Raw genomic sequence first — 26,123 nt, 5'->3', positions numbered from 1 at the left:
GAAACTACGCGGCCAGTCTATTTATTGGCTTAGGGACAGGGGCTCCGGCACCGTCGTTGCGCTTCCCGTCAAGCGCACGTCAGATGTGCACGGGCTGCACTGCATCATTCAGTAGTCAGGATGATCAAGACGAGATGGCAGAGCTCTCGTCAGTCGAGCTGTGGAGGCGAGCGGAGGAGTGGGATGTGTGTGAGCGTTAGGTACGAAGAGCACCGTGGAAGGATCTAAAAAAAAGCCGCCACCTTCGCGTTGTGCTTGTTCGAAGCGGGTGGTGTGCCATTATTGTTTTAATATGTCATATGCGGAAAAGCCCACTTGCGGAATTTCGCTAGCACGAGATCCCGATCAGCACCGTGCGATGACATATGCTGTGGAAAGTGAACAGTTCAAGCGATAAGGAACGCACAAGAAAGCACAGAGGACGTTTGTGTACTGTTTTTCCTGACATTTCAAACTCGACATTTGTATAACTTGACAAATATTACGGATTTGCTACGATGGGGCGAATGAAAGTCGACTTACGTTATTACGGTCGTTGCGGAATATTTGAAATTATAAAGTCTTCACATCCCAAATAGAGTACGAACCGAATAACTGACGTTCTATTCACATTCGAAATTTGGTATAGTAGCGCGTCACTAAAAAAATGAAATTACACCCCCTCTGTGCTTCCTATCTACGTAGACAATCTTCTAGTCCACTGATGACGTGATGACCGCAGGGCTGTATTCCATGTTGCATTAACGGCGGATAAGTTCGCTGGCCGATCACCCCAGCTGTGAGGCGATGGACTTTTCTGGTGTGGCATTTCGTGCACGCTTAGTCCTCCCTCTTTCTTTGTGGCGTCTGGTGTTGAGTGCAGTAGCTTCGATCCGTCTCCCACCTACATGGCAGGGATATATTTTACAAAACTTTTCATGGAGATATTTTCCAAATCAATTGTGAAGGTCTGCGAACATGCCACAACAGCACAGCTGTGGAATCCATTACCTTATCTTCATATCTTCTACTCAGCAATGTGCAAGTTGTCAAGCGGTGTAGCAATCCCTAAATTTCTCAGAGGCTTATGTATTTTCACTAATTTCGTTTTCTTTTAACATTAGGCTATACTGGACTGGTTGCACGCAAGCACAACAGAGCTGTACCCCAGATTCCTTGTAGATTACTTCCCGCGCCGTGAAGCGTTCCTGTGGTAGTGTGTTGGGCAGTCAATCCGTGCACATCAGTCAGCAAAAACTGAAATAAGACAATATTTCTTAGCTTTCAGGAAAAATTCCTGTCTACTTGCGCGCAAATCAGGCTTCAAGAATTTAGTAGCTCCAGCGAGGTGCCTCACTTTTTGAAAGCCAATGCGCTGCTGAAATGCTCTGCATATAAGTGTCACAGACTGTACATAGCCATGTTTTATAAAAGAGCTAAAGCCACTGGTGGTCATCCGCATTCAGACAGTGGGGGCCTGAACATGCCTGCGACAGCTAGATTTGCTGTATATGCTCCCTACGGGAGGAGAATTGAGTGCCATTCGTCCTGTCGCACTCCTGAGCCCGTCCAAGGTACAAGCAGAACCTCGCCTTCTGCATGGAGGAACCGTTTTAATTGCTGTACTACTTTTACAGCGAAAGCTTTTGTAGCTTTATACAAGCCATTGAATACATTCAGCTACAAGGGCAGCCGTAATGCGTTACGAGTAACGCTTTCACTCTCTCCCGTAGATGGCAGAGATTGAAAGCCGGAATCAACCGCCACCGGTTGCTATGTCACCAGCCGAGTGGACCACTCCGCCGAGGAGAGGGAAAGCCGGTTTAGCCGCAGGTTCCAAGGCGCGGAAAGACAAGAGAACCGCGCTGTGTGCGTAGGCAAGAAGGTCGGAGTGAAAGAAATAGAGAAGGCGGTGCCTCGACTTGCCGAGGCTCTGGCGGTTGACTCGTCACGGAGGCAGGGGAGCATGGAGAGGGAGGTAAAGAGAGGACTGGCTAGACAACGCGGTGCAGCGCATCACGTAACAGCAGCCGCAACAGCCACACGAGCCTTGGGAACATCGCAAGGAGTCGGCAGTGGAGTTCAATGCCGCGTTGACGAGGTGCGAAGAGGAGACCAACCACGACAGTTGTTCGCAAGAAGTGTGCGCCGTGGGATGCTTCTCGATTTGCCATTGCCGACGAAAGTGGATATTCTCTATTCCTACGGGCAAGTGAAAAAGAGTGTTGATCTTTAAGCTGAACCTGCAATACCGCACCACTAGCGGTGATGCTGGCTCATACGCAGCGAATCCCGATGGCCAAATGACTTCTAAGAAGAGAGGCTAAGCCAGGTACCAAAACCGGCTCAAAATAAAGAGGTCAAAGCGAAGTAGCTTTACATGCTAAAAAGAGAGGCGAAGCCAAGTAGCTCTTTGTGTCTCAGGTTGGCTCGTCGCGTGCGTGAAATGTCTGTTAACATGCTTGTTCCAGTGCTACCATCCTCGTAGCCTGCATACCCCAGACCTGCCTTACCGGCCAGAAACGCCGCCAATTCTAATCAGCGTTCGCTGCCTAATGCCCTAACTTATTAAGCTTAGCTGTTCTAAATCTGGCTTTATAAGAGTTCTATCCTGAGAGAAATACTGCCGCAGTCAAACGGCTCGTTAGTGGATGTTGGCTGCACTAAGACATATCTGAATAAGGTATCAACAAAACATCCACGTTGCGGTGCGGTAGTGGCATTGAATTTACACGCCATAAACCAGTAACAATCATTTGAATGATAAGAAAAACGAGAAATAAATTGCATGTTAATCTTTTGATAACTAATTTTATGAAACTATGCACTTGGGCAAAAAGGACGCCCACAGCGCATAACAACATTAAGTGAACACAGGGACCCGGACGACCCGGAGAAAGGACATATGTAAGCTTCTCTGCAGTGCATCGGAGATCACAGCTGCGTGGTTGCGCAGAAGATTCAGTAGCATGGGGAAAAGAAATGCAGAACTGTGGCTTCCTTTGGGAGCGTATGTATCAACTCTAGTCACCGTGCAGTTGGGCTCCATGATGCTAAATTATTGACAGAGGTGTGTGGCTCATGTTCATCATCATCAGCTTGACAACGCTCACTGCAGGGCAAAGGCCTCTCTCATGTCTCTCCAGTTAACACTTTCCTACGCCTGCAAACTTCTCAATCTCATCCGTACCCAGAATTTTCTGCCGCACCCTGCTACGCCTGCCTTCTATTGGAATCTCCTCCATTACCCTTAAACACCGGCGGTCATCTTGCCTTCACATTACATGCCCTGCCCAAGCCCATTTTTTCATCTTTATTTCGAATAGAATGTCATGATCCCCCGTTTGTTTCCTCACCCATTGTGCTCTCTTCCAGTCTCTTAACGTTACACCTGTCAGTTTTCTTTTCATACCTCGCTGCGTTGTTCCCTTTTCAGTAGCCTCCATGTTTATGCCCCATAGGAGAGTACCAGTAAGACAAATCTGTTGTATACATTTCTCATGAGGGATATTGGTAAGATGCCATTCATGATCTGAGAGGACCCGCCATCTGCGCTCCACCTCATTCTTATCCTTCTAGTTATTTCCCTCTCATGATCCGGATCAGCTGTCACAACCTGCAATAAGTAGACGTATTCCTTTACCACTTCCAGCACCTGGCTTCCATTTGTGAACCGCTGTTCCCTTGCTAGGCTGTTGAACTTTGGTTTTCTTCATGTTAATTTTTAGACCCGAAGTTCTGCTCTGCCTGTCTAAATTATTTATAATGCTTTGCAATTAATCTCCTGATTGACTCAGCAAGGGAATGTTATCAGCGAATCGCAGATTATTTAGGTATTCTGCAGTGACTATTATTCTTACCTGTTCCCAATTCAGGCCTCTGAATACCTGCTGTAATTAGCCGGTGAATAATACCCCTGTCGCACGGAATTCCTTGCAGGCCTTTCCAGCAAAGGCACCTTTTTCACCAAAGAAGCGAAAGCTTAAAGAAGTAGCGATGCCGCTACACGGTGCAGACCAAAGGTGAAACCGTCAATCAGGCTTAGCACCCGCTGCTGTGCTCTAGGTGGCTAAAGTGAGTGTTTTAAAATTAAAGTGGGGTATTCTGTTCATTCGTTGAGCTCAGACAATTACTTTTTATTCTGAAAGCTCCCTTAGTAGTACTGCAATAGCCACTCTCATAATCAGAAGCAGGTTTTGTTGTATATTGCCTTGGCCACCAGGGGCACTCAGTGTTGCTCAACACTTTCACTGCCTTGAAATCTGGGCATAAAATATAAACATCCGCACAAAAAGCAAAGCCAGAAACACCTTTCGTATGTAAAAGAAATATTTTCACACATAGTTGGCCTTCGCCTCCATGGCCCTTAGCTGCAAAGGGGCCACATTTTTGGCGTGTAGCTGCACTCCATTCGTCTTTGGATATAAGGGGCCTGATTCTTAAACGCCTTTGCAGTACCCGTGTGACAGAGATATAACATTGGTGAGGTCGTGTCTCCCTGCCTGACGCCCTTCCTTACTGGAATTTTATTGCTGATATTATGAAGAGCTATGGTTGCTTTGCAGGTGTTATAGACATCATCCAGTATTCTCAAAGGCTTTTCTACCCCCTGATTCCGCAATGCCTGCATGACTGCCGAGGTTGCTTTCTAGTAATCAATAGAGGATATATATCGGGATTGGATATATACTGCGCATTTCTCTATTACCTGAATGATAGTGTGAATAAGATCTTTTGTGAAATATCCTTTGCGGAAGCATGCCTGATCATTTGCTTCATTGAAGTCTAAGGTTGGCCTGACTTTATTAGTGATTAGCTTAGTAAAGACTTTATAGGCAACGGACCGTAAGCTGAAAGGCCTGTAATTTTGTGAAGTCCTTGGCGTCTCCTTTGTTATGAAGTAAGATAACGTTAGCGTTCTTCCAAGCTTCTGGTACAGTAGGTCATAAGGCGTTGCGTATAAAAGGTGGCCAGTTTTTCTAGCAGAATCGCTCTTCCGCACTTCAACAGATTTGCTGTTACTTGATCCGCACCAGCGTTTTTTTTTGCCCTTTGTATTGCTCCGAAGGCTTTCGATATTCCCTCTCGTTACTAGCTGAATGACGCATTGCTGTTCGCTATTGTCTCTATCATTAACCTTCTGATTGCATTGGCTACTGTGTAGATTTCTGTAGACCTGTTCGTCTACTTTATATTATATTATTATTATAGATACCTCAAGCGCCCTTGACGGCTTTACATGAGGGGTATTATGCATATTGCTAATGACATTGCCCTCCTTGTCTCTTAACGCATACATCTAGTTTCTACCTATGCCTAGTTTGCCGCTTTTAGGTTACCTCAGTTCTTTAGAGCATGCTCGATTCTCTCCACATTAAACTATTTACGTGCGCTACCCACCCCCTTGCGCTTATTTATTAACTTCGATAACTCTGCTAGTTATATTTTGTCTATAGCTAGACGCCCTCATGTTCTGGCCTTTCTTAAGCAGATCTTCTGTCTCTTGAGATAGATTGCCGGCATCATGTTGTATCATCCGACCACCTACTTCTGCGGCGCACTAGGCAATGAGAGCAGTGAGATTATCATTCAATATTTGAACATTAACATCGTCTTCATCAGTTAAAGCCGAATATCGGCGTTGCAGCAAAACCCTGAATTACTCTACTTTCCCTCTTACCGCTAACTCATTAGTTCGGTTTCGTTCCGAATATCTGTTTTGCAGCGCAATCCTTAATTCTTCTACTTTCTCTCTTGCCGCTAACATGTTAGTTTCTTCTGTTCCCACGCATTGCTGTTCGTGCCGCTCCCTCTTTAAATCTAGGCTAATTTGAGATCTTACCAATCTGCGTCGCTGCACCGCACCTTTCCGACGACGTTCACATCCTGCACAATGTCAAGGTGAGTGCTTAGTATGAAGTCTCTATCATTTTTAGTCTCACCATTGGCGCCCTTGCAGGTCCACTTCTCGTTCTCTCGTTTGCGGAAGAAGGTAGTCATGATCCGTAAATTATTTCTATGAGCGAACTTCTTTAGGAGTTCATGTCATCTTAGGAGAAGGAAACATTTCAGCTGTCTAACTTTGCGAGAGAAGCAGTCGTGGAGAAGGGGAGAGAAGTGTGGCAAATAGCTTGATTGCTTTGGCTTTGAGTATACTTTTAATAATCCCCAGGAAGAAATTCAGTCTTTTTGAACTTGAGGCACTGGAAGTGGTAAGGGAATACATCTACTTAGGGTTGGTAGTGGTAGCTTATCCGGATCATGAGACGGAAATAACTAGAAGGCTAAAAATAGGCTGGAGCACATTTGGCAGGTTCTCTGAGATCATGAATGGCAACTCACTAATATCCCTCATGAGAAAGGTATACAACAGCTGTATCTTACTAACACTCTCCTATGGGGCAGAAGCATGGAGGAAAACGAAAAGGGTTCAGCTTAATTTAAGAACAACGCAGCGTGGTATGGAAACATGACAGTTGTAACGTTAAGAGACTGGAAGATAGCAGAGTGGGTGAGGGAACAAACGGGGGATCATGGCAATCGATTCGAAATCAAGAGGAAAAATTGGGCTTGGGAAGGGCATGTAATGCGACAGCAACGCAACCTCTGGTCCCAAAGGGCAATAGAACGGATTCCAACTGAAGGCAAGCGTAGCAGGAGGCGGCAAAAAGTTATGTTGGCGGACAAGATTAAGAAGTTTGCGAGGATACGTTGACCGCAGCTGGCAAAGGATAGGGTTCATTGGAGAGACATGCGATAGGCATTAGCCCTGCAGTGGGCGTAGTCAGGCTGATGGTAATGATGATGTAATTATGAAATAAAATTAATAATCCATCACTGAGTGGCCTGCATGGCCCACAGGTTCGATAACTAATCGACAAGAGGCACTGTCCCCACCAAATGCACTTTTAAGCTCAGTGGTCTGCATGGAGCTAAGACAGAGCGTGTTCCTGCACGCTATTAATGGCCGGGCAGAAAACTTGTGGGGAGGAATGCGTAACTCCCGCACAACTAAGGCGGGTTATTAGCATTGGCTGGAATTTAATCCTTACTTTGTGCCCAAGTGGGCCCCCGCTTCTGTGGCGGCTTGGGTGTCTTTGATGGCCCATGAGACGGCCCCTCGCCCGGGTCCTCGAGTGGTCTCTCAGGCTCCCTGCGCAGATTTGCGGGTTTCTGGAGCAGCTTGTCACCGCAGTTTGTGTTCATAGTAGCGCCTTCAGTCACAGACTTGCCGTCGCTAAGTATCTGGCTCCCCTGAGAGGTGTTTCCAGAGCAGGGGAAAACGTGTGCATGTATGTAAACGTGGCAGCCCGCAAATAAATGCGTATCAGAAGTTCAGCCACCCCGTCACACCAGTGGCGGAATTGCAAATGACCATCACACCACCACTTGCATGTATAAAATTATGTGCACGTGTAGCGTCAATTATACGTGCACAGCCTACGGGAGTGCGCCTTCCTCGAGCCTCCCCCCTTTCTGCGATAGGCGAAGGCGAACACGAGGGAAGAGAGAGGTTGTCAGGAGAGGGTGGGGGAGGAAAAGATGCTCGGGCTGAGGCCGAGGGTGCGTCTTAAAGTTTGTGCCAGCCCTCTGCCGCTATACGGTTCCCGCTGATGTAGCGCTGCAGCTGTTTGCCTACTCTCGAGATTTCTGAATCTCTATGCGCAGGCGAAAGCATCTTCCCATGTCAGTTTTCGCAGCGCTGCCTGTTTGATTGCGCTCCTATAACGCGCGCCTAATTATCAATAGACATGGGGTTCCAGAGCCAAACTTCATCGCCTACTGCATGATGTAGCTTCAGAACCGGCTACGAGGCAGCGATGACAGTAATTTACTTGCAAGATATTAGGAAGCGTTGTCCGATCGACGGCTCTTCTAGTTGATGTTTAGCGCAAGAAACAGTGCACAAACGAATAAGCACGCCGAAAATTGTACAAGTGAGGCGCTGTGTGCTCTTTCTTTTACACACTGATTCCCCGCTGCTTTTCCTTTTTTCATTCTTTTTGCACTGCTGTTCGCACTTGGTCGGTGCGTAAAGATGGCCGCAGATAGCCCGCTGCTTCGTGGGCCTCTTTGAAGCACGCGATGAAGCTTGCTGTGCATATTTCAGCAGTACGCACTGTGTTCCAGAGAAGTTAAGCACATTTTTCAAGTTTTTGACACTGGCACAAATTATTCCGTTCATTCTTCCGCTGCAAGCTGCTGGTCAATCCCTGACATAAGGACAGGCGCTATGTCGATCCCGCTGGCTGAATATCGATCGACTCAGCTTTTGGTTTATGGTTTATAGGGTTTAACGTCCTAAAGCGACTCAGGCTATGAGAGACGCCGTAGTGAAGGGCTCCGGAAATTTCGACCACCTGGCGTTCTTTAACGTGCACTTACATCGCACAGTACACGGGCCTCTCGAATTTCGTCTCCATCGAAATTCGACCGCCGCGGCTGGGATCGAACCCGCGTCTTTCGGGCCGGCAGCCGAGCGCCGTAACCACTCAGCCACCGCGGCAGCTTGATCGACTCCGCTATCCAAACGTTCCAAACAACAAGAAATTGCCTTTTTTGTTGTTCAGGTACCAATTGGGTTCCAAGAAAACAGCCTTGCTTTTAAGTTTGTGATATTGACCCAAAATATTTCGTTAATTCTCCCGTTGCAAGCTGCTCGTCACTCGCTCATATGAGGACAGGCGTGACGTCGATCTCGCTGGCTTAAGATCGACCGGCTCAGCAATCTAAGTTTCCAAAGAGCAAGGAATTGCCTTCCATTATTTTTCAGGTACCAAATGAGTTTCAAGAAAACAGCCTTATTTCGGCAATATTTCCCATTTGCCCGATATCTTGGCTCGCAGGTTTCGCTCTTACGGTTATGATCCTGCAACCAGCGCGGTGATATCGCGTACAGGGCTTGTTCTAATGCCATGAAAAATGCCCGTGGCATATCCATGGTGGCAATGCAGGTCCCAGCGTTATCCACCACTGTATCGGCGCGAAGAGTTTTTTTGTCATAACTTCGGCATTACCAATGTGTTAAGTAATTGCACTATACCTCAACTTTTGTCTTATCTATAAAAATTCCTAGTTCCTCAGTCATGCACACTACAGTGTTTTGCCTTTTGGTAATCATGAAACTATATTAGGCTCTGTTAGTGCTTTTTGCATTTTGGTTCAGAGTAGTGTTTTGTTGTCCAATATGTCATGTAGTCCCTATACGTTTGGTGAGCGGCTAATAAGGCTTGACCTCTGTCGCCAGTGAGCAGTCCGAATCTTCTCCTTCGGCACATGGCGTTAAGCCCTTTGTCGCTGCACCCCCTCTAGACTTGTGGAGTGTGCAGAGGTCATCCCGACTAATTATGATAGTATTTATTCTAGCTGCAGCAGGGAAACTTTCCTGGCTGAAATTCTCCCAGAACTTTCTTTATAAGCTACTTGGGACGTAAACAAAATTTTTCTGTTGTTTACTCGGCCTCGAGTCTCTCGGCACAGTTCATTTCAACCGCTGTCGGAAGTACTGGATTAGCTGGACTCTTACCGCCGATCGGCTACAACGTGAGCCTAGCCCCTGGGTCATTTCTATCCGCCAATCAAGGTTACGCATAACTTCGAAGAGCTAAGCAATATCCAGGCGGCTACTCGACTCAGCCGAAAGCGGACGCAGTGAATAGCCTGCACCTACAGTGCGACTCTGTAACACCCCCACATACAACCCTGTTTCGTTAATATGAACCTCGTTAATGTGGACGACGAGAATTATAGACAGTTTTTCTTGGAAGTAAACGTTCTTCATGTATTTTCAACTCAGGAATCTCGAACCCGGCTGTTACGACAATAAAGAGGCTGAAAATGAGTAGAGCTCTTTGGGGTCCATGTAATCTTCTCGCGATATAATGGACAGCGATGAACACGAACTCTCAAATTACGAACCATACCTTTCCACTCTTGTATGTTGTGTGGTAGATGCCAGCGAAAAGCAGAGAAAGAGGCAAATTCCAGAATGATGACTCTGTTTTCTCGCTTCGAGGTGCCCTGTCGAAGGGCCTCACCATTCGTCATACTACATGAATGGTTGGTAAGGATGCTTTCTCAGCAGCTTGTGTTATATTGAAGGCCTGCTCCAGCAGCTGATCGTCGACTTACCACAGTTATGCACTAGGCAATTGTTCTTCCGCGATAGTTGGCTCATTTCGTGAAATGGTAGGACGACGGGAATAGGAAAATAACAGGAGACATAGAAATGAGTGCTACCTTTTGTCAAAATGAAGCAACTAGGCCGCAGGAATGACTGCGCCCATAGTGATGATTTCGTTTCTTTGCCTCCTGTCCTCGTCCTATCGGCCACTCCCAATTTATCAAAATGGACTGAAACTTTGATACAACCTTTGTCCGTAAAGTTCCAAGAATGAGTCAATTAAAAAAATGCGTTTAACATTGAAGTCATTTGTGCAGTACCCCATCGAAATAGTATCTCTTGCAGTCTATACACCGCTTTCACCGCTTCTTGAGGTGTTGGAAACAGTTGGAAAACGTTTCTTTTGGCAGGGCTGTCAGCTCCTTTGTAGAGAAGTCATGGATGGCCTCCACGCTCCCCTACCAGCGACATTTTAGGGCTCACTTCACAAATGGAATCAGGAAAAAATGGCATGGGGAGAGGTCAGACGGAACATTGCGGATGGGGAAGAACAGAAACTGTGCTTGGCGAGAAATTTTTTTCACACTGAGAGCAGTGCGCGGCCTTGCCTTTTCGTGGAGAAGGCTTCATTGTCCAGATGCCCATAAGTTAGGGTGACGGTGTCGCAATGCATCACGCATATGTTGGAGCACGCGGATAAAAATCTCCTAATTCACCGTCTACCCTTGTGGGACGAACTCGCGGTGTATGACACCTCTGGCATCGAAAAAAACTATCAGCAGCGTCTTTACTTTGGTCTTCTCTCGCCGCACATTTCTCGACGCCGGAGAGCTTGTGGACCGCCATTCAGCGCTCTGCCTGTTTTTTGAGGATCGTATGGAAAACACCATGTTTCGGCTTCAGCAATGATGCTGTCGACGAATGTAGCATTCTCCTCTGCCACGGAGAGCAATTCAGCGCTCACTGATGCCCGCGTGTCCTTCTCCAGTGTGAGGGAGTGCGGCACAAGTCTGTCATTCAGCTTTGGTTTCCCGAAGTTCTCACGCACAATTTGGTGGCGTGTTGTCTTACTAATGTCGAGAGTATCTGATAGCATGCGGACTGTAATTGTGCGGTCTTGCTTACGATTTCTCTGAACTTAGCTATGTTGTTTTCATTCCGTGAGGTTTAAGGGCGCCCCTGCCTAGTGTCGTCTTCCACAGACGTTCTCCCCGAAACGAACCTCTTGTGCCACTCGAAAACTCGCGCCCACGATAATGTCTCGTTCCCGTAAGCGTAACGTGGAAGCTCATACGTCTGTGCGGCTGCCTTGCAAACCTTCACACAGAATGTTATGTTTACACGCTGTTCGTAGTTGACGTCCATCTCCCTACATTCACTCACAGTAGAATGTGCTGACGACTAGTCACAACGTACTTTTCTACATGTAGTGCCATATAGCGGCTGCCACAGCAATTAACATAAAAAGCTCAGGTTAGCTCGAAAAGTTGGCGATACACTTCGCACCAACATTTGTTTTGGGGAATCATTTCTAGAGAGGAATATAAATCAGTCACGAAACTTTGCGGAGAAATGTTGTATATCAGCAAACTTATGAGATATATGATCACGCGCCTCAGAGAACACTAGGCGGTTCAAACTGCATGAAGTTATTTTCCAAATAACTGTGAGTAGATTAACACGCTTGTAGCCCCCAAGATTTTAATTTCTACCTCAATGTTCACCACTACGCACAGGTGCAGACACTGAATCACGAATTGCTTGTTCTCCTGAAAAATATTTTTTCTTCATCGCACAGTCGCCGCAGAAAAATATTAGCACAGTGACGTCACCTGAGCGACAAAAATCGCACCTTGCGACTAACGCAGCGCCGTGCTTCGCGCACACGCTTGGCAATTTTGTTATCGGCTTGTTCGTAAGTGCAGCGCCGAGCGTTGCTATCTGCTGCTCGTGTTACACGTCACAGTGCTAATCACAGTGGCGGTCACGTTCTCGGGTAGCAGAGTGCCCTTTTAGGTCAACTACAACGCAGGGCAAATGCCGCGCTACATTTACAAAAAACATCGGCCTGCTACGTGTTTGGAGAGGGGAAACAGAGGGCCGACTTTCGCCCCATACTGAAGGTAATGAGATGTGAATTCTGCAGGATACGGGATCCTGTGGAGGAACATGAATGTGTAGTGGGCTATTCAGTGTCTAACGGTGAACACAAGACCAACTCGAACCTGTGTGAGCAGAAATTCAAGACCAATACATATTAAGAGGAGGTATGCGGAGAGGTTGCGTGACCTCGGAGTTGCAAAGGACAGGGAGTCAAGGCGGGCGCTGTTCGAGGCGGCCGCAGCCGGCGGGCAAAGATCAAGCAGCCACTCACGGTCGGTCAGCTTGGCGGTAGCCGACAGAAGCAGAGGCGGATCGACGGAACGTTGGAAGGAAATGACCACGGACAAAAAAGCTGAAAAGGTGAGCTGGGAAGCCCCAGTTACCTCGGGTCCTTAGTTGTACGGAAGAATAATGAATACAGAGAACTGAGAAAAGAACTGGGAAAAATCTCAGACATGCAGCCTGGGAGAACTTGAAGGAGAAATTGGGGGCGATCACTTTATCCTGTAGACTACAGTTGAGTGCAGCAAGAGCAACACGAAGAGGGGGCAGCCACAATTACAAATTAGGATACAGGCAGGGAGTGCAGGAGGGGAAATGAGGAGCATAGAATTGAAGAATACGAGATATGGGCGAAAACGTTTCTGGAAGACGTGGAAACTCACACCAAATATATTAAGACATCGAAGGACTTTCCTGCCATTGACCCTCATTTACTCCATCTATGGGAAGCGAGGAGAGGGCTCACAACGAGGTGGAGGAGGCAAAACTTAAACAGGAAACTAAAGAATAGCAAAGCTTACCGAGCCCGCGTAGCAGTATACCTCGAATTTGGTCAAGGGTAATTTGCACAACCTCTCTGACTATTTAAATGCCAGACTTGACCTCTGAATAACCTGGTCTATACTGAAATATCTGATGGACCCAGGAAAGAGCGAAACAGCGACAAAGCAAATCTGGTAAAGGTCGTACATAACTTCAAGGGGAGCGAACGGGAGAATATTTCGGAACTTAAAAGGAGATACAATAGGAGGGTGTCGGTCTGGACATGGCACAATACACGGCCAAACAGAAATAGGTAATGGACAACGCGATCACAACCTGGGAGGTGCATGCTGCAGTCGTGGACAGGAGGAGGGATATCTGGCCTGGCGGAGATTGGGTTACCATAAAATGCTAGCTAACTTGGACGACTAGAAGTTGGAGGCTATCGCGGAATTTTTTAACAAATGCTGGCCGGCAGGATATGATTCCTGAGTAATTGAAGACGGCAGAAGTTTTGTTTATGCGGAAATTCTGTAAAGAGACCGGTATCGATAATTTAAGGCCAATGTCGCTAACGTTCTGCATCAGCAAGTTGATAAAAAAAGTTATGTATAAAAGAATTTACAGACATTTAGATAAAAGTGGCATCTTCCCAAAAAACAATGATCAAGTTCAGACCAAACTTTTCGACTTAATACGCAATTCTACAGCTAAAAGCGGAAATAAACGACAAGACTAGTAGCTATCCGACTAGGGCATTTATAGCATTAAACCTCAAAACTGCATTTTACAATGTCGAACATGATATCACACTGAAAAATCTACAGTATTGCAATTGTGGTGTTAGGACATATAGTTATATTAAAGAATTGCTCTCCAACCGAAGAGTTAGGCTCAATGTCAGAGAAGTCAGGACAGAGTTCACGCGACTGGAAAATAGGGGCACACCGCAGGGGGCAGTGCTGTCCCCTTTGCTCTTCAACATTGCACTATTAGGACTACTGAGTAGGTTTGACAGCATACAGGGTGTCAGGTAGGCGCTGTATGCTGACAACATTAAGAATTGGACCTCCGGAGGATCATTTGGGAGCATGCAGGAAAGACTACAATATGCGGCGGATGCCGTACAAGAGCACAATGCACACCAAAGAAATCAGAGTTACTAATATTTAGGATGAAAGGAGACTCTGACTCTATTGCACTATTTGTTGGGGGAGCGCAAATGCAATAGGTGCCACTTGGGAAAATCTTAGGTCTGTTAATAGGCGCCAAGGGCAACAACGCGGAAATGATTAGGCGATTCAAAGCAACAGCTGAGGAAGTGGTGAGAATGATTAGTAGGGTATCAAACCACAAGCATGGACCTAAAGAAAAATAAGCCATAATGTTAATACGCACTTTCATTGTGACCAGAATAGCTTACAAAGCACCTTATTTGAAATGGAAGAAAATTGAGCAGAACAAGTTGGACGTCATAAAACACAAAGTATATAAAAGAGCACTTGGCATCCCGGTCAACGTAGGAACAGAAAGATTACACTTTTACAGCCCTTTTCCACTGCTTTGTCCTCAACAGTGAGCGTAAAATGGCCGCCACCAAGTGAAATATTTATTTCGCCAAAACCAAGCTTGTAGATGCTTACCACAGTGGGATGATGCTGTTTTTGTGAGGAAATCTTACATAGTCGAGCTCAAAGTCTTTCTGCTATATTCATGAACTGATAGAAGAAGCTGTCACTATGTATGGTGTAACATGCAGGGTGGTTCACCGAGGAGGTTACATAATTTTTAAAAACAGGTTATTTGTGTTAGAAGAGTGATTTTTTCGGCACAGCATTGTCAGCGGTGTAGTATACCAGAATACACCTAAGACATGCTAACTAGCAGGCTCTTAACTAATATGAAAAAGTTAACTTTTTAATTGTTACCACTTGGCTCATTAATTATTGAGAGGTGTGTACCCCACCGGCAGTAATACCCATATCACTTTTTAGAACTTTGAAATTGTGGTTACCTTCAGCGCTGTGGCCCAGAAAATTTTAGCTTGATTTGCGAGTTATGTGCGCTGGAGAGATTGCTTTGCCTGCAAGCTCGTTAAAAGTGCATGTATATTGAGGCGATGTAGCCAAAAAATTTTTTGGCCACAGCGCCGAAGGTAACCACGTTTTCAAAATTTTAAAAACTGATATGGATATTATTTATAGACGCTACGCGCCTCAGAATAATTAAAACCCCTAACAGTAAAAGTTAACAAGTTAGCTATTGAATATTCGAAAAGCAGCCTGCTAATTCGCACGTCCTAGATGTATTCTCATGTACTACATCATTGACTATGCTATGCCGAGAATAGCGTTCTGTTCTCTCCAAAAACCTATATTGTAAAACTAATTGTAGTCTTGTTAAACACCCTTTCTAGTCGTATCTTTGGTGGACATGGCAATGCAGAGCCTTGGAATTGAATGCTACAGCAAATGAATTCGTTGTAGCCACTGCAGAGGCCAAGCTGTCGATAACGAACAAATGTCTGATATTAATCCAAAAGTGGTGTAGAGAACAACCTGCATTCTACCGTAACAGTTCCAGGAATGGAGAAAGTAATTTGGATGCCAAAATTGCTTTCCCTAATAGCCTGGTTTCTTTTTTGTTGAACCTTTATAGTACGACCACGAGAAAGGCACCTCTGATAACAAATAAAGTGCAAATAGCGAAAATAAAATACTTACTCCGACTGCGCCGCCGAAATTTTTTCTAACACTTTTGCGATAGCTGACGATGCTTCTTCTTTTATGATTGCCATTTTTTCATGGTGTGGCTTAACGCGCTCGTAGAGCTCTTCGAGTGCAGTCGAAAATGAAAATTGGGACCTGCATTTCGAAACAAAGTGCAACATAAACAAATGTTCAAGTTACATAACTGAAAATCTACGACAGCTAGTCCCTCATAAACTACTATTATTTGGGGTTAGCTGATTTAATTGAGGAAGCCAGGCAAGATTTATAGACAACTCTCGGAGGGGGCAGTTCCATTTGCACCCTACAATCGTTTAACGTTATGGCGTGTTTTAAGGCATCTAAACAACTTTCTAAAAACAGGTGATTTCGACAAATCCATTATCTCCTACAAGCATGCTGGATTGAAAAGGAATCTATTTGCAGTAAAACTGCGAAAAGTTTTTCCTTAGTTTCTTGACTTTAGTGCACGAAAGTGAGATGCATTCTATTGTGAGCTCATCTTCACATCCTTCAGTGATCGGTTTACTTGTTCCATAAGATGTATTTGTCAGATTCTTATGCCCGATCTGAAGATGACACAAAGTGACTTCAATGCGGCGTACTTGTTGTCTACATGACTTTCATTCTGCTACGATTGGCTTAACCAGCTGGAGATTGTTCCTTATTTATTGTCAGATGAAGTCTTCCGTATTTCTCTCAATTTACTTAATACGAACTAAACACAATCTTTATGAGGCATGCTTACTTGTTTTATTTTATCATTACGGGCTCGGGCGGCCCATGCATCAGGCCTCTCCTTCCGGCAGAGCTAATGCTACATTATGTATTGTCACTATTAAGAGTTTAACGGCATTTCTGGAGTGTAGTGTTGTGCCCATAATAATCTTTTCAATGTTCTTCTTCAGTATTTTTTTCTGCAGCCACAGCAATGGCGCAACACTGCAGTGAGAACTGACGCTCACGGATGAAGCATTATTATTGTCTGCCATTTTTCTCGTGTTACTGCACTCCCAACAGGGAGTGCTGTTTTACAACCACCGATGTGAGACATTGTGTAATTCTCATTCTTAATTCAGTGCGAGAAACTCCTGCAGCATATATTCCTGTGAGGTTTTCTTTTTGTAAATGTGTGTTAGTGTCAAGTCGTGTACAGTACGAAAGTGTACAAACGCGGCAGTGGGCGAGCTCTTCCGGCGATATTCGACCATCCCTTCATTAGAGCTACTTCTTGGCATTTTTCTTCAGAGCAAAAGAGGAATGGTTCGATGGCTAGGTGTTTGTTGGGAACGTTTTTTTGATGTCCACTTAGTAACAGATGTTTTTGCGTGTAACACGGTGGAAGAAAGAGAGGTCATTGGACGCGGCAGCGCTCTGGTGCCAGAGTGGCCACTTTGGTTGGTTGGTTGGTTGGTTGGTTGGTTGGTTGGTTGGTTGGTTGGTTGGTTGGTTGGTTGGTTGGTTGGTTGGTTGGTTGGTTGGTTGGTTGGTTGGTTGGTTGGTTGGTTGGTTGGTTGGTTGGTTGGTTGGTTGGTTGGTTGGTTGGTTGGTTGGTTGGTTGGTTGGTTGGTTGGTTGGTTGGTTGGTTGGTTGGTTGGTTGGTTGGTTGGTTGGTTGGTTGGTTGGTTGGTTGGTTGGTTGGTTGGTTGGTTGGTTGGTTGGTTGGTTGGTTGGTTGGTTGGTTGGTTGGTTGGTTGGTTGGTTGGTTGGTTGGTTGGTTGGTTGGTTGGTTGGTTGGTTGGTTGGTTGGTTGGTTGGTTGGTTGGTTGGTTGGTTGGTTGGTTGGTTGGTTGGTTGGTTGGTTGGTTGGTTGGTTGGTTGGTTGGTTGGTTGGTTGGTTGGTTGGTTGGTTGGTTGGTTGGTTGGTTGGTTGGTTGGTTGGTTGGTTGGTTGGTTGGTTGGTTGGTTGGTTGGTTGGTTGGTTGGTTGGTTGGTTGGTTGGTTGGTTGGTTGGTTGGTTGGTTGGTTGGTTGGTTGGTTGGTTGGTTGGTTGGTTGGTTGGTTGGTTGGTTGGTTGGTTGGTTGGTTGGTTGGTTGGTTGGTTGGTTGGTGAGTCGGTCGGTCGATAGGTCGGTCGGTCGGCCAGTGGGTCCGTCGGTCGGTCGGTAGATTGGTAGGTCGCTCGGTCGGTCGGTCTGTCGGTCGGTTGGTCAGTCGGTCGGATGGATGGAGGCTGAACCCTTTAAATCAGGCGGTGGCTCAAGCCACCTAGCCAGGACTTATGAAATTTTACTCGTCTTGATTTTAGCCACCAGAGAGATAACCTTCGCTTGGTTACTTCTACCCGTTAAACATCTACTTTCCGTTCGCTTTCCCTAAATCCCAATGCCTTGGATAAATCAGCCCCGCTGCTTTCCACTGTAGGATGAAGCCCTTTACAGAAAAGTGTCAAGTGTTCAGCCGTTTCCTCCTCCTCTCCGCACGCAACGTGTCTAACTCGTGGTACCTGACTCTATGTGTCTTAGCACGCAAAACTTCCTTCCTGGCCTCAAACAACAAAGAGCTTCCACTACAATTATCATAAATATTTTCTTTGGCAATTTCTTGCTTAGAGATCCTGCATGTTCCCAGTGTCGATTTCGTCAGCATTCCTGTTTTCCACAGAGCTCCCTCTTTAACCTTTTTCTTAACCGATAATTGCTGATTTGCCCCCCCCCCCTACAGCTTTCCAGATATTTGCTTGTCGATTTCCTAGTTCGCTTTCTCCATTTCGTGTCAACATTCCTTATGTACAGGTATCTGAAAACTTTCCTAGCCCACTGCTTCTCCCCCATTTTTCTCAATCGCTCCTCAAATGCTATTTTACTGCAAGCTTCTGTGCTCTCAAACGACACCCATACGATATCAACCTGTACCACCTGATATGGTGTATTGTCATGTGCTCCCAAAGCTAGCCTCCCTACGCCGCGTTGTTTGATTTCTAACCTTGCTTGAACATGTGGTCTCATGAACATGACCTTATTACCGAAAGTCAGGCTAAGAACCATTACCCCTCTCCAGATTCCTCTTACCACTTCATACCTATTGTAATTACACAGTGCCCTATTTTTCATGACAGCTGCATTCCTACTAGCTTAATTCATTGCATCTTTTTCAGGCTCTGTCAGATACTCAGCACCGTTATTAATTCATACCCTGAGATACTTGTACTCATCCACTACTTCTATCGTGAACTCTTGCATTCTATGCTCGCCGCCTTCATCATTAAATATCATAACTGCAGATTTATCTATACTTTACTTGAAACCTAACCAATCTCTCTCTGTACCACATATGTCTATCAAATTCTGCAAATCTTCCTTGTTTTCAGCCATTAGTAGTATATCATTAGCGCATATTAGTCCCGGTAATGACTGTGTGCCCGGAAGAGAGCGCCGTCGCTAGGGACCGCACGACATCAGGGGTTGTGGTTTGGTTTGAACACCCGCATAAACTTTTGCGACGTCAGTCTCGTTTCAAAGAGCCCGACCTTGATGCATGCCTATGTTTTATTCAAACATCTACTTCTGAGCAAGTAGAAGCTTACATACCGCTTACTATCCAAATAATTTCAAATACCTCTCCCAATCGAGTCGGCACCACAGGCGAATGCAGCGATCTGTTGCCTCGTCTGGCTAATTGAAGGGTCGTTTCATATCATTTCATATCATCAGCCATCAAAAGCAATTCCTGACTGTGTGGTCGGCAGCTCAACTGACAACCAGATATATGGCGCTGTGCTGCACCCTCTCACCCGTTTCCTTCAATTGCAACTGCAGAGACAAGCTTTGATCCTCTATCTTGGATCTTTAAAAGATGAATTTGCCTACTGAAGGAAGTGAATATTGTCACCGAGAAACAGAGGACGCGGGAAGCACAACCGTTTACTCGGGCGAGGCTTGCCGAACAGCCGCGCACATTCGAGAGAAAGAGGACGTTCGGCCACGTGCTGGGTGACAGGCTAGGCCACCAGGTGGCGCCGGCAGAATGTCAGCAATGTAGCATTGCCCCCTCCCTTCCAAGAGGCATCGACTCGATGCCGCACGCGAGGGGGAAAAACATACGTAAGACTTCCAGGTAGCGGCGCGAGTGTCTTTGTGGAAAGGGGCTAAGGGGAACAATACGGCTTCATTCGAGCCACGTGGACTACTTCGGACTTCGGTTGTGGAGACGACCTCGTAGGTCACCGCGCTGATGCGGCGTAACACCTGGTATGGACCAAAGTAACGGCGAAGAAGCTTCTCAGACCACCCTCGCAAACGGATCGGACTCCACACCCAGACTTGTTCACCGGGTGTGTAAATTATCTCCCTGCGGCGGAGGTTGTAGCGCTCGGCGATATGTTGTGGTTGGCACCAGATTCACTGTCGAGCAACTTGGCGAGCGGCTTCGGCGTCACGAACAAATTGTTCAGCGTCTACGACAGAAGAGGGAGTAGGATCCGGAAGAAGCATGGCGTCCAGCATGGTCAAGGCTTTGCGACCGTGCACCAAATGGAGCGGAGTGAAGCGCGTCGTTTCAGCGCAGTGTTTTACGCGAACGTGATGTAAGGCAGTATCCGGTCCCAGTTCGCATGGTCATCGTCGACATACATAGAAAGCATATCGGCAATTGTCTTGTTAAGCCGCTCAGTCAGTCCATTTGTTTGCAGATGGTAAGCTGTAGTCTTGCGATGGCTGGTGCCACTGAGTCGAAGTACCTCGCTCGTAAGTGCCGACGTAAACGCGGTTCCCCTGCCAGTTAATACGACTGTTGGGGTTCCGTGACGAAGCACAATGTTGCGAATGAAAAATGTGCAAATTCGGCGGCGGTGTCACGGGGAAGGGCCTTGATCTCCCAGTAGCGGCTAAGAGAGTCAGTGGCAACAGCAATATACGGGTTACCCAAGGAAGACGCCGGAAATCGGCCGAGTAAGTCCATGCCGACCTGTTGAAATGCGAGGCGCGGGAGATCGATAGGCTGCTGAAGCCCGGCTGGTTTAGTCGGCGGCGTCTTCCCGCGCTATCACGACAGGTTCGCACGTAACGGTGGACAACAGCAGCAAGCCTGCGCCAGTAGTACTTGTGGCGTATGTGCGATAACGTGCGGGAAAACCCGAAGTGGTGCGAGAGAACGTCATTGTGACAAGCACACAGACCTGCGTCACGAAGCGTTGTAGGCACTACAAGCAGACAGACAATGTCTGTTGGGCCGTAGTTCTTTTTGTAGAGGACACCATCACGAAAGAAAAACGATGAAATTCCGCGCTTGAAGAGTCGAGTAGGTGATGGAGCGGTTCCTTCGAGGCACTCGATGAGGGGCAGCAGTTCGGAGTCGTCCCTATGTTGGCGGGCAAGGGTGGATGTGGTGACAGCACCGAGAAAAGCGGAATCGTCGTCGGACTCGTCCGTGGGGCAGAGAATAGGAGCGCGGGAGAGACATTCAGCATCACTGTGTTTCTGGCCGGACTTGTGCACGATGGTGACATCAAATTCTTGTAACCGAAGGCTCCATCGAGCAATCCGCCTCGAGGGATCTTTCAGGTTCGCCAGCCAACACAGTGAATGATGGTCGCTCACGACCCGAAACGGGCGGCCATACAAGTACAGTCGAAATTTTGTAACTGCCCACAGCAAAGCCAGACATTCCTTCTTCGTGGTGGAATAATACACTTCGGAACAGGATAAAGTGCGACTGACGTAAGCAATCACGCGTTCTAGACCATCGTGCCGCTGAAAAAGGACCGCAACGAGACCAACGTTACTGGCATCAGTGTGCAGTTCCGTATCGGCCTCGTCATCGAAGTGGCCAAGCATAGGCGCACATTGGAGACGGGACTTGAGTTCCGTGAAGGCTCTTTCCTGGTCCTTGCCCCAGAAGAAGGGTTCAGCGTCTTTCTTCAGGCAGGTCAGAGGCTCTGCTAGCTTGGAGTAGTTGCGAACAAACCGGCGATAGTACGCGCAGAGGCCCAAGAAACGACGCAGGCTCCGTTTGTCTGTTGGCTTGGGGAAGACAGCTACGGCAGCCGTCTTTTCGGGGTATGGACTAATACCTCGAGCGCTGATAATGTGATCAAAAAACTTTAACTCATGAACCGCAAAGTGGCGTTTTTCTGGCTTGAGAGACAGACCAGCGGAACGTATGGCCTCGAAAACAGCACACAAACGTTGCAGGTACTCATCGAACGTGTCAGAGAAGATCACGACATCATCGAGATTTACGAGGGGCACGACTGCCACTTCAGGCCAGACAGTACGGTGTCCATCATTCGTTGGAATATGGCAGGAGCCGAGCACAAGCCAAAAGGGAGAACCTTAAACTCGTACAAACCATCAGGAGTACCCAGTTGAAAAACACCAGCCTGTTTCTGGTGTTTACACCAGACAGGATTTTCAGACAAGGGTTCTGGTGTGACCTGGTGTAGTGTTTTCTGGTGTGACCGTGTCTGGTTTTCTGACCAGACCGGTTTTTCAGACACGGGTCCTGATATGGTGTAGTGTGGCGTGTTTTAGTGTGTTCCGGTCTGGTGTTCTGTGCTGTGACCCAGTCATCTGATACCGGTTCTGGTGTGGCTTCGTTTTGTTTTTTCTTTTGTGGTCGGTGTACCATTCGATTTGGTGTGGTTGGTGTACTGTACAATGTATTTATAGAGATGCTGCGAGTTTGGACATACTATCGTGAGCGAAAACCAGAGACCCCTGTGAGCGCACGCCAAATGGTGTTAAACTGCAAGCACTCCTGATGTCGAGACAGGTGCACTAACATCCACTGATCTCGCTGTGCCGGTCTTGAAGGCACGAGCATTTTATAAGTGGGAAATGCACACAGTTAGGAAGAGTTTCACACACACTCGCAGCGTCATAATTTTTTACGATTGCATGCTGGAGCATGCACATAACCACATCAATTGTGTTCTTGCAGAATATGAACAAAAAGCATGTATAGAAAGAAAAAAATGCTCACATTTGCTCAAAAGCATCCTTAGCTTTATTGGTAGACAAAATTGGCAGCACAGTCAAGCTAGAGGCCTCTTGCATCGTAGCATGCAACTTTTCTGAGAAAGTCGAAAATCTTGCATTTCCCTGACAGCAGCTTGAATCCAGCTGTGTAGCCCAACACCCGAAGAACAACAGAACAAAATCGCAAATTTGTGTGAAGTACACTATACTAATCACAGCACAAAGGCAACTAGCAAATGCAGCCATTCAATTTTGCTTAGTGGTGCAAACATGTACTACACATTCAATACGACTCGAAATGCCTCTGCAGTAAGCCAAGTGAGTCTTCTGCTTTATAGTAAATCAATGCTACTCACATAAAGCACCCCACTTGCATTAAGTTGCTTGAAATCAGTTGCTGGATGAGCTAATATTTCATAGTTTCATTCGCACAGTGTGACAATACATACACGAAAAGACGCCAAAAAACGCTTTGTGGTGCGTCCCCCTTGCCCTTGTTCGTCATCATGCTGTGTGAATGAAAGTGTGAATTATTTATTGCGTTGCGTTTTTTTGCATTCATAGCTAATTGCGGATATTTACACCACAGCTGGGTACGCCCGCTTCATAATCTGAATTCCTACCAAATATTTACCGTTGCATCTGATTTTGAGCATGACAGTCCTTCTAAAACAAAATCAAGCTTTCTGAGACAATGAACAGCACTCTAGTATCTCAGGTAATTTCATTCATTATCAGACTCAAAGATTCTAATACTTCGTAATCTAGAGAAATAAATTACCATGAAAATTCTACTGCTGCAGAAAAGAAAAAAATTAAGAGGCATTAAGACATTAGAGAAATGTTTAGAAGGTGACCGTAAAGATGGTCACAAAAATGAGATAAGCTGCAGTTCCAGTAAAAACAAAACATTTGATGCGAGTGCAATTTAGGGTGACAAAATCCACGTATTTAGACTTTTTATGCCCACAGTGTGCAGAACAGTAAAGCAATGGCTGGCTGCATCTATTTAGAAGACCATTCCTCTTCTTTTCTTCCTATTTTGGCAGAAAAGCATAAAAAGCAGTCTGTTGACATTTATTTTAAGCTCAATGCCACATACAAAACGACAAGGCTGGATTGTTAACGATTCGAAATAAAACTTTTCTCCCACTCAATTTCAAGGAAAATTAAACAAGATGCTCTGAACCCTGGCACTTTTAAAACCGCAACAGATGTGCAAAAAAGCTGCCAGCTTATTTTCTTTCTGAACGTGTTGAAACCAAAGCTGGCTGAGCACACATCAGTTTTCTTTAGGTATTATCTTTCTATACACATCCTGAGCGTCTGGTGCAGTTCACTGCATGGTACCTGCACACATACAAAACCCACAGTAGATTCTGGGTACTGTGAACTATCCACTATGGTGCCTAGCACTCCCTGTCTTCCAGTGAGATGCACTTCTTTTGGTGCATCCAAGCGCTAGGGTTCCAGTTACAAAAAATGTCCTAGTTGATTCCGAGTTAAGGGAATAACATAATTGCGCTTTTAGACTGACGTGGGAGAACACAGGAATGACACAAACTCTGGTGTGCAAACTATCAACGGAGGTTTATTGTGGCGTGCGCACATATAAAAGCTTAACATGTCAAAACATAAAAAACACATTTGACACCGCAACTTTACTATCGTATCGTCAGGCATCAGAAAGAGTTTGTCTCAGCAGATCGGTTTATGTCTGGTATCTCTTGACCAAGAATTGCTTTTCCTGTTTGGTAAGCAAAACTGAAGGGTCACTAACAGACGTCCTTTTTTTCCTGATTCCAAGCATTAGGCTTCCCACAGCTCCCTTGTTGTCTTATCTCTGGATTTGAGAACTGTAGTCTGTTGAAAGTGGGGTTTGCAGCTATCGCTTCTGGCGCAATGTGCCGCCAGATTTCCAGGTGACATAATCTGCCGGAAGTTGCGGTTATGCTCTCTGAGTCTCATTTAAACATCTGCCCATCTGGCTCACATATGCTGGGCCGCGAGATAGCAGTATCCTATAAACCACTTCTTCACAGCACTCAACGAACCTGATTGTGTGCCTGACGCCACAAGACTTCTCTTCTCCAGGACTGGTTTCTTCATTTACCTTCGCGCATATTCCTTTTAGTTTTCTTGGTGCGGAAAAAACTACTTGCACTTCATGCCTTCCGGCAACGTCTTCCAAATTGTGAGAACGTGCATGAATGTACGGTAGGAAAAAATTTGCCTAAAGGCATGAAGTGCAAGTGGTTTTTTCCGCACCAAGAAAACTGAAAGGAATGTGTGCGAAGGTAAATGAAGAAACTAGTCCTTGAGGATTGAAGTCTTGTGGCGTCAGGCACACAAACAGGTTCGTCGAGTGCTGTGAAGGAGTGGTTTACAAGATACCGCTATCTTGTGGCCGAGCATATGTGGGCCAGACGAGCAGAAGTTTAAATAAAAGACTTAGAGAGCATAACCGCAACTGCCGGCAGATTAAGTCACCTGGAAATCTGGCGGCACAATGCGCCAGATGCGACAGCTGCAAATCCCACTTCCAACAGACTACAGTTCTGCTGAAATCCAGAGATTAGACAAGCAGGGAGCTGTGGGAAGCCTAATGCTTGGAATCAGGAAAAGAAGGGACGTGTGTTAGTGACCCTTCAGTTTTGCTTACCAAACAGGAAAAGCAATTCTTGGACAAGAGATACCAAACAAACCAATCTGCTGGGACAAACTCTCTCTGATGCTTGACGATAAAATAGCAAAGTTGCCGGTTCAAATGTGTTTTTCATGTTTTGACATGTTAAGCGTATATATGTGCGCACCACACTAAACCTCTGTTGATAGTTTGCGGACCAGTGTTTGTACCGTCCCTGTGTTCTCCCACGTCAGTCTAAAAGTGCAATTATGTTTTACCATGTGAACTACCAACTTGCCCAATTTGAAACCCTCTTAAGAATAAGCTTAACCTGTTGATTGGTTCTAAGAAGGCATATCACTTGCAAGAGCCGCTTCTCACAGCAAGGCAGATAGCAATAACGGCTGCAGTACACTGTAGAGCACAAGGCTGAATAGTGGGCCAGTTGGTAAGTCATGTCAAAGAATTTTTACCAGCCGAAAAAAGACAGACGAGAGGAGAACCTACACAGGAACCAGTGTAGGTTCTCCTATTGTCCCTCTTCTTTTTCGGCTGATAAAAATTGTTCTTCGACTGTAATGGAGGGCTTCAAAATAACTTAGAACAAGTGGGGTTCTTTAAGCTTTGCTGACATTGTATGGCAGACTGGCGCCTTTTCCAAAGTAGCAATGTTTACTGCCACACAAATACATGTAAGGCCGGCCTTTGCTAATACGGATTCCAAAGTTGGCCAATTGCCTGTACTGCTTTGAATGTGTTTGAACGGATGCTTTGAAGATCAGAATTGCGAACTATCTTCCGTCAACTATGCCGCACTCGATGTGACCGCTTACTGATACTTTAATATCTTCTTTCTTTAAACCTTATTGCTGACCCTTGTG

General features: G+C 46.1%; 1 protein-coding gene across 3 annotated transcripts in view; it reads right to left on the bottom strand.

The window, feature by feature from the left end:
- The window catches only part of LOC144104816 (uncharacterized), a 68,268-nt gene that overhangs the window by 3,601 nt on the left and 38,544 nt on the right, over window positions 1-26,123 (bottom strand). Inside the window, exons 3-5 of one of the 3 annotated variants that reach the window (XR_013308634.1) lie at window positions 15,694-15,834; window positions 7,032-7,132; window positions 1,146-1,236 (exon numbers count right to left, since the gene is read on the bottom strand). Coding sequence is in view for 2 of the 3 variants with exons in the window: in XM_077638017.1 (XP_077494143.1) it covers window positions 7,032-7,132; window positions 15,694-15,834 (242 nt within the window). In the remaining variant the exon portion in view is untranslated. The remainder of the gene's footprint in view (window positions 1-1,145; window positions 1,237-7,031; window positions 7,133-15,693; window positions 15,835-26,123) is intronic. The other 2 variants (XM_077638017.1, XM_077638030.1) reach the window with 2 other exon arrangements.

The sequence above is a fragment of the Amblyomma americanum genome, chromosome 1 (assembly GCF_052857255.1).
Source record: "Amblyomma americanum isolate KBUSLIRL-KWMA chromosome 1, ASM5285725v1, whole genome shotgun sequence".
Taxonomy (NCBI): domain Eukaryota; kingdom Metazoa; phylum Arthropoda; class Arachnida; order Ixodida; family Ixodidae; genus Amblyomma; species Amblyomma americanum.
This window is presented reverse-complemented; position numbering and strand designations above follow the sequence as displayed.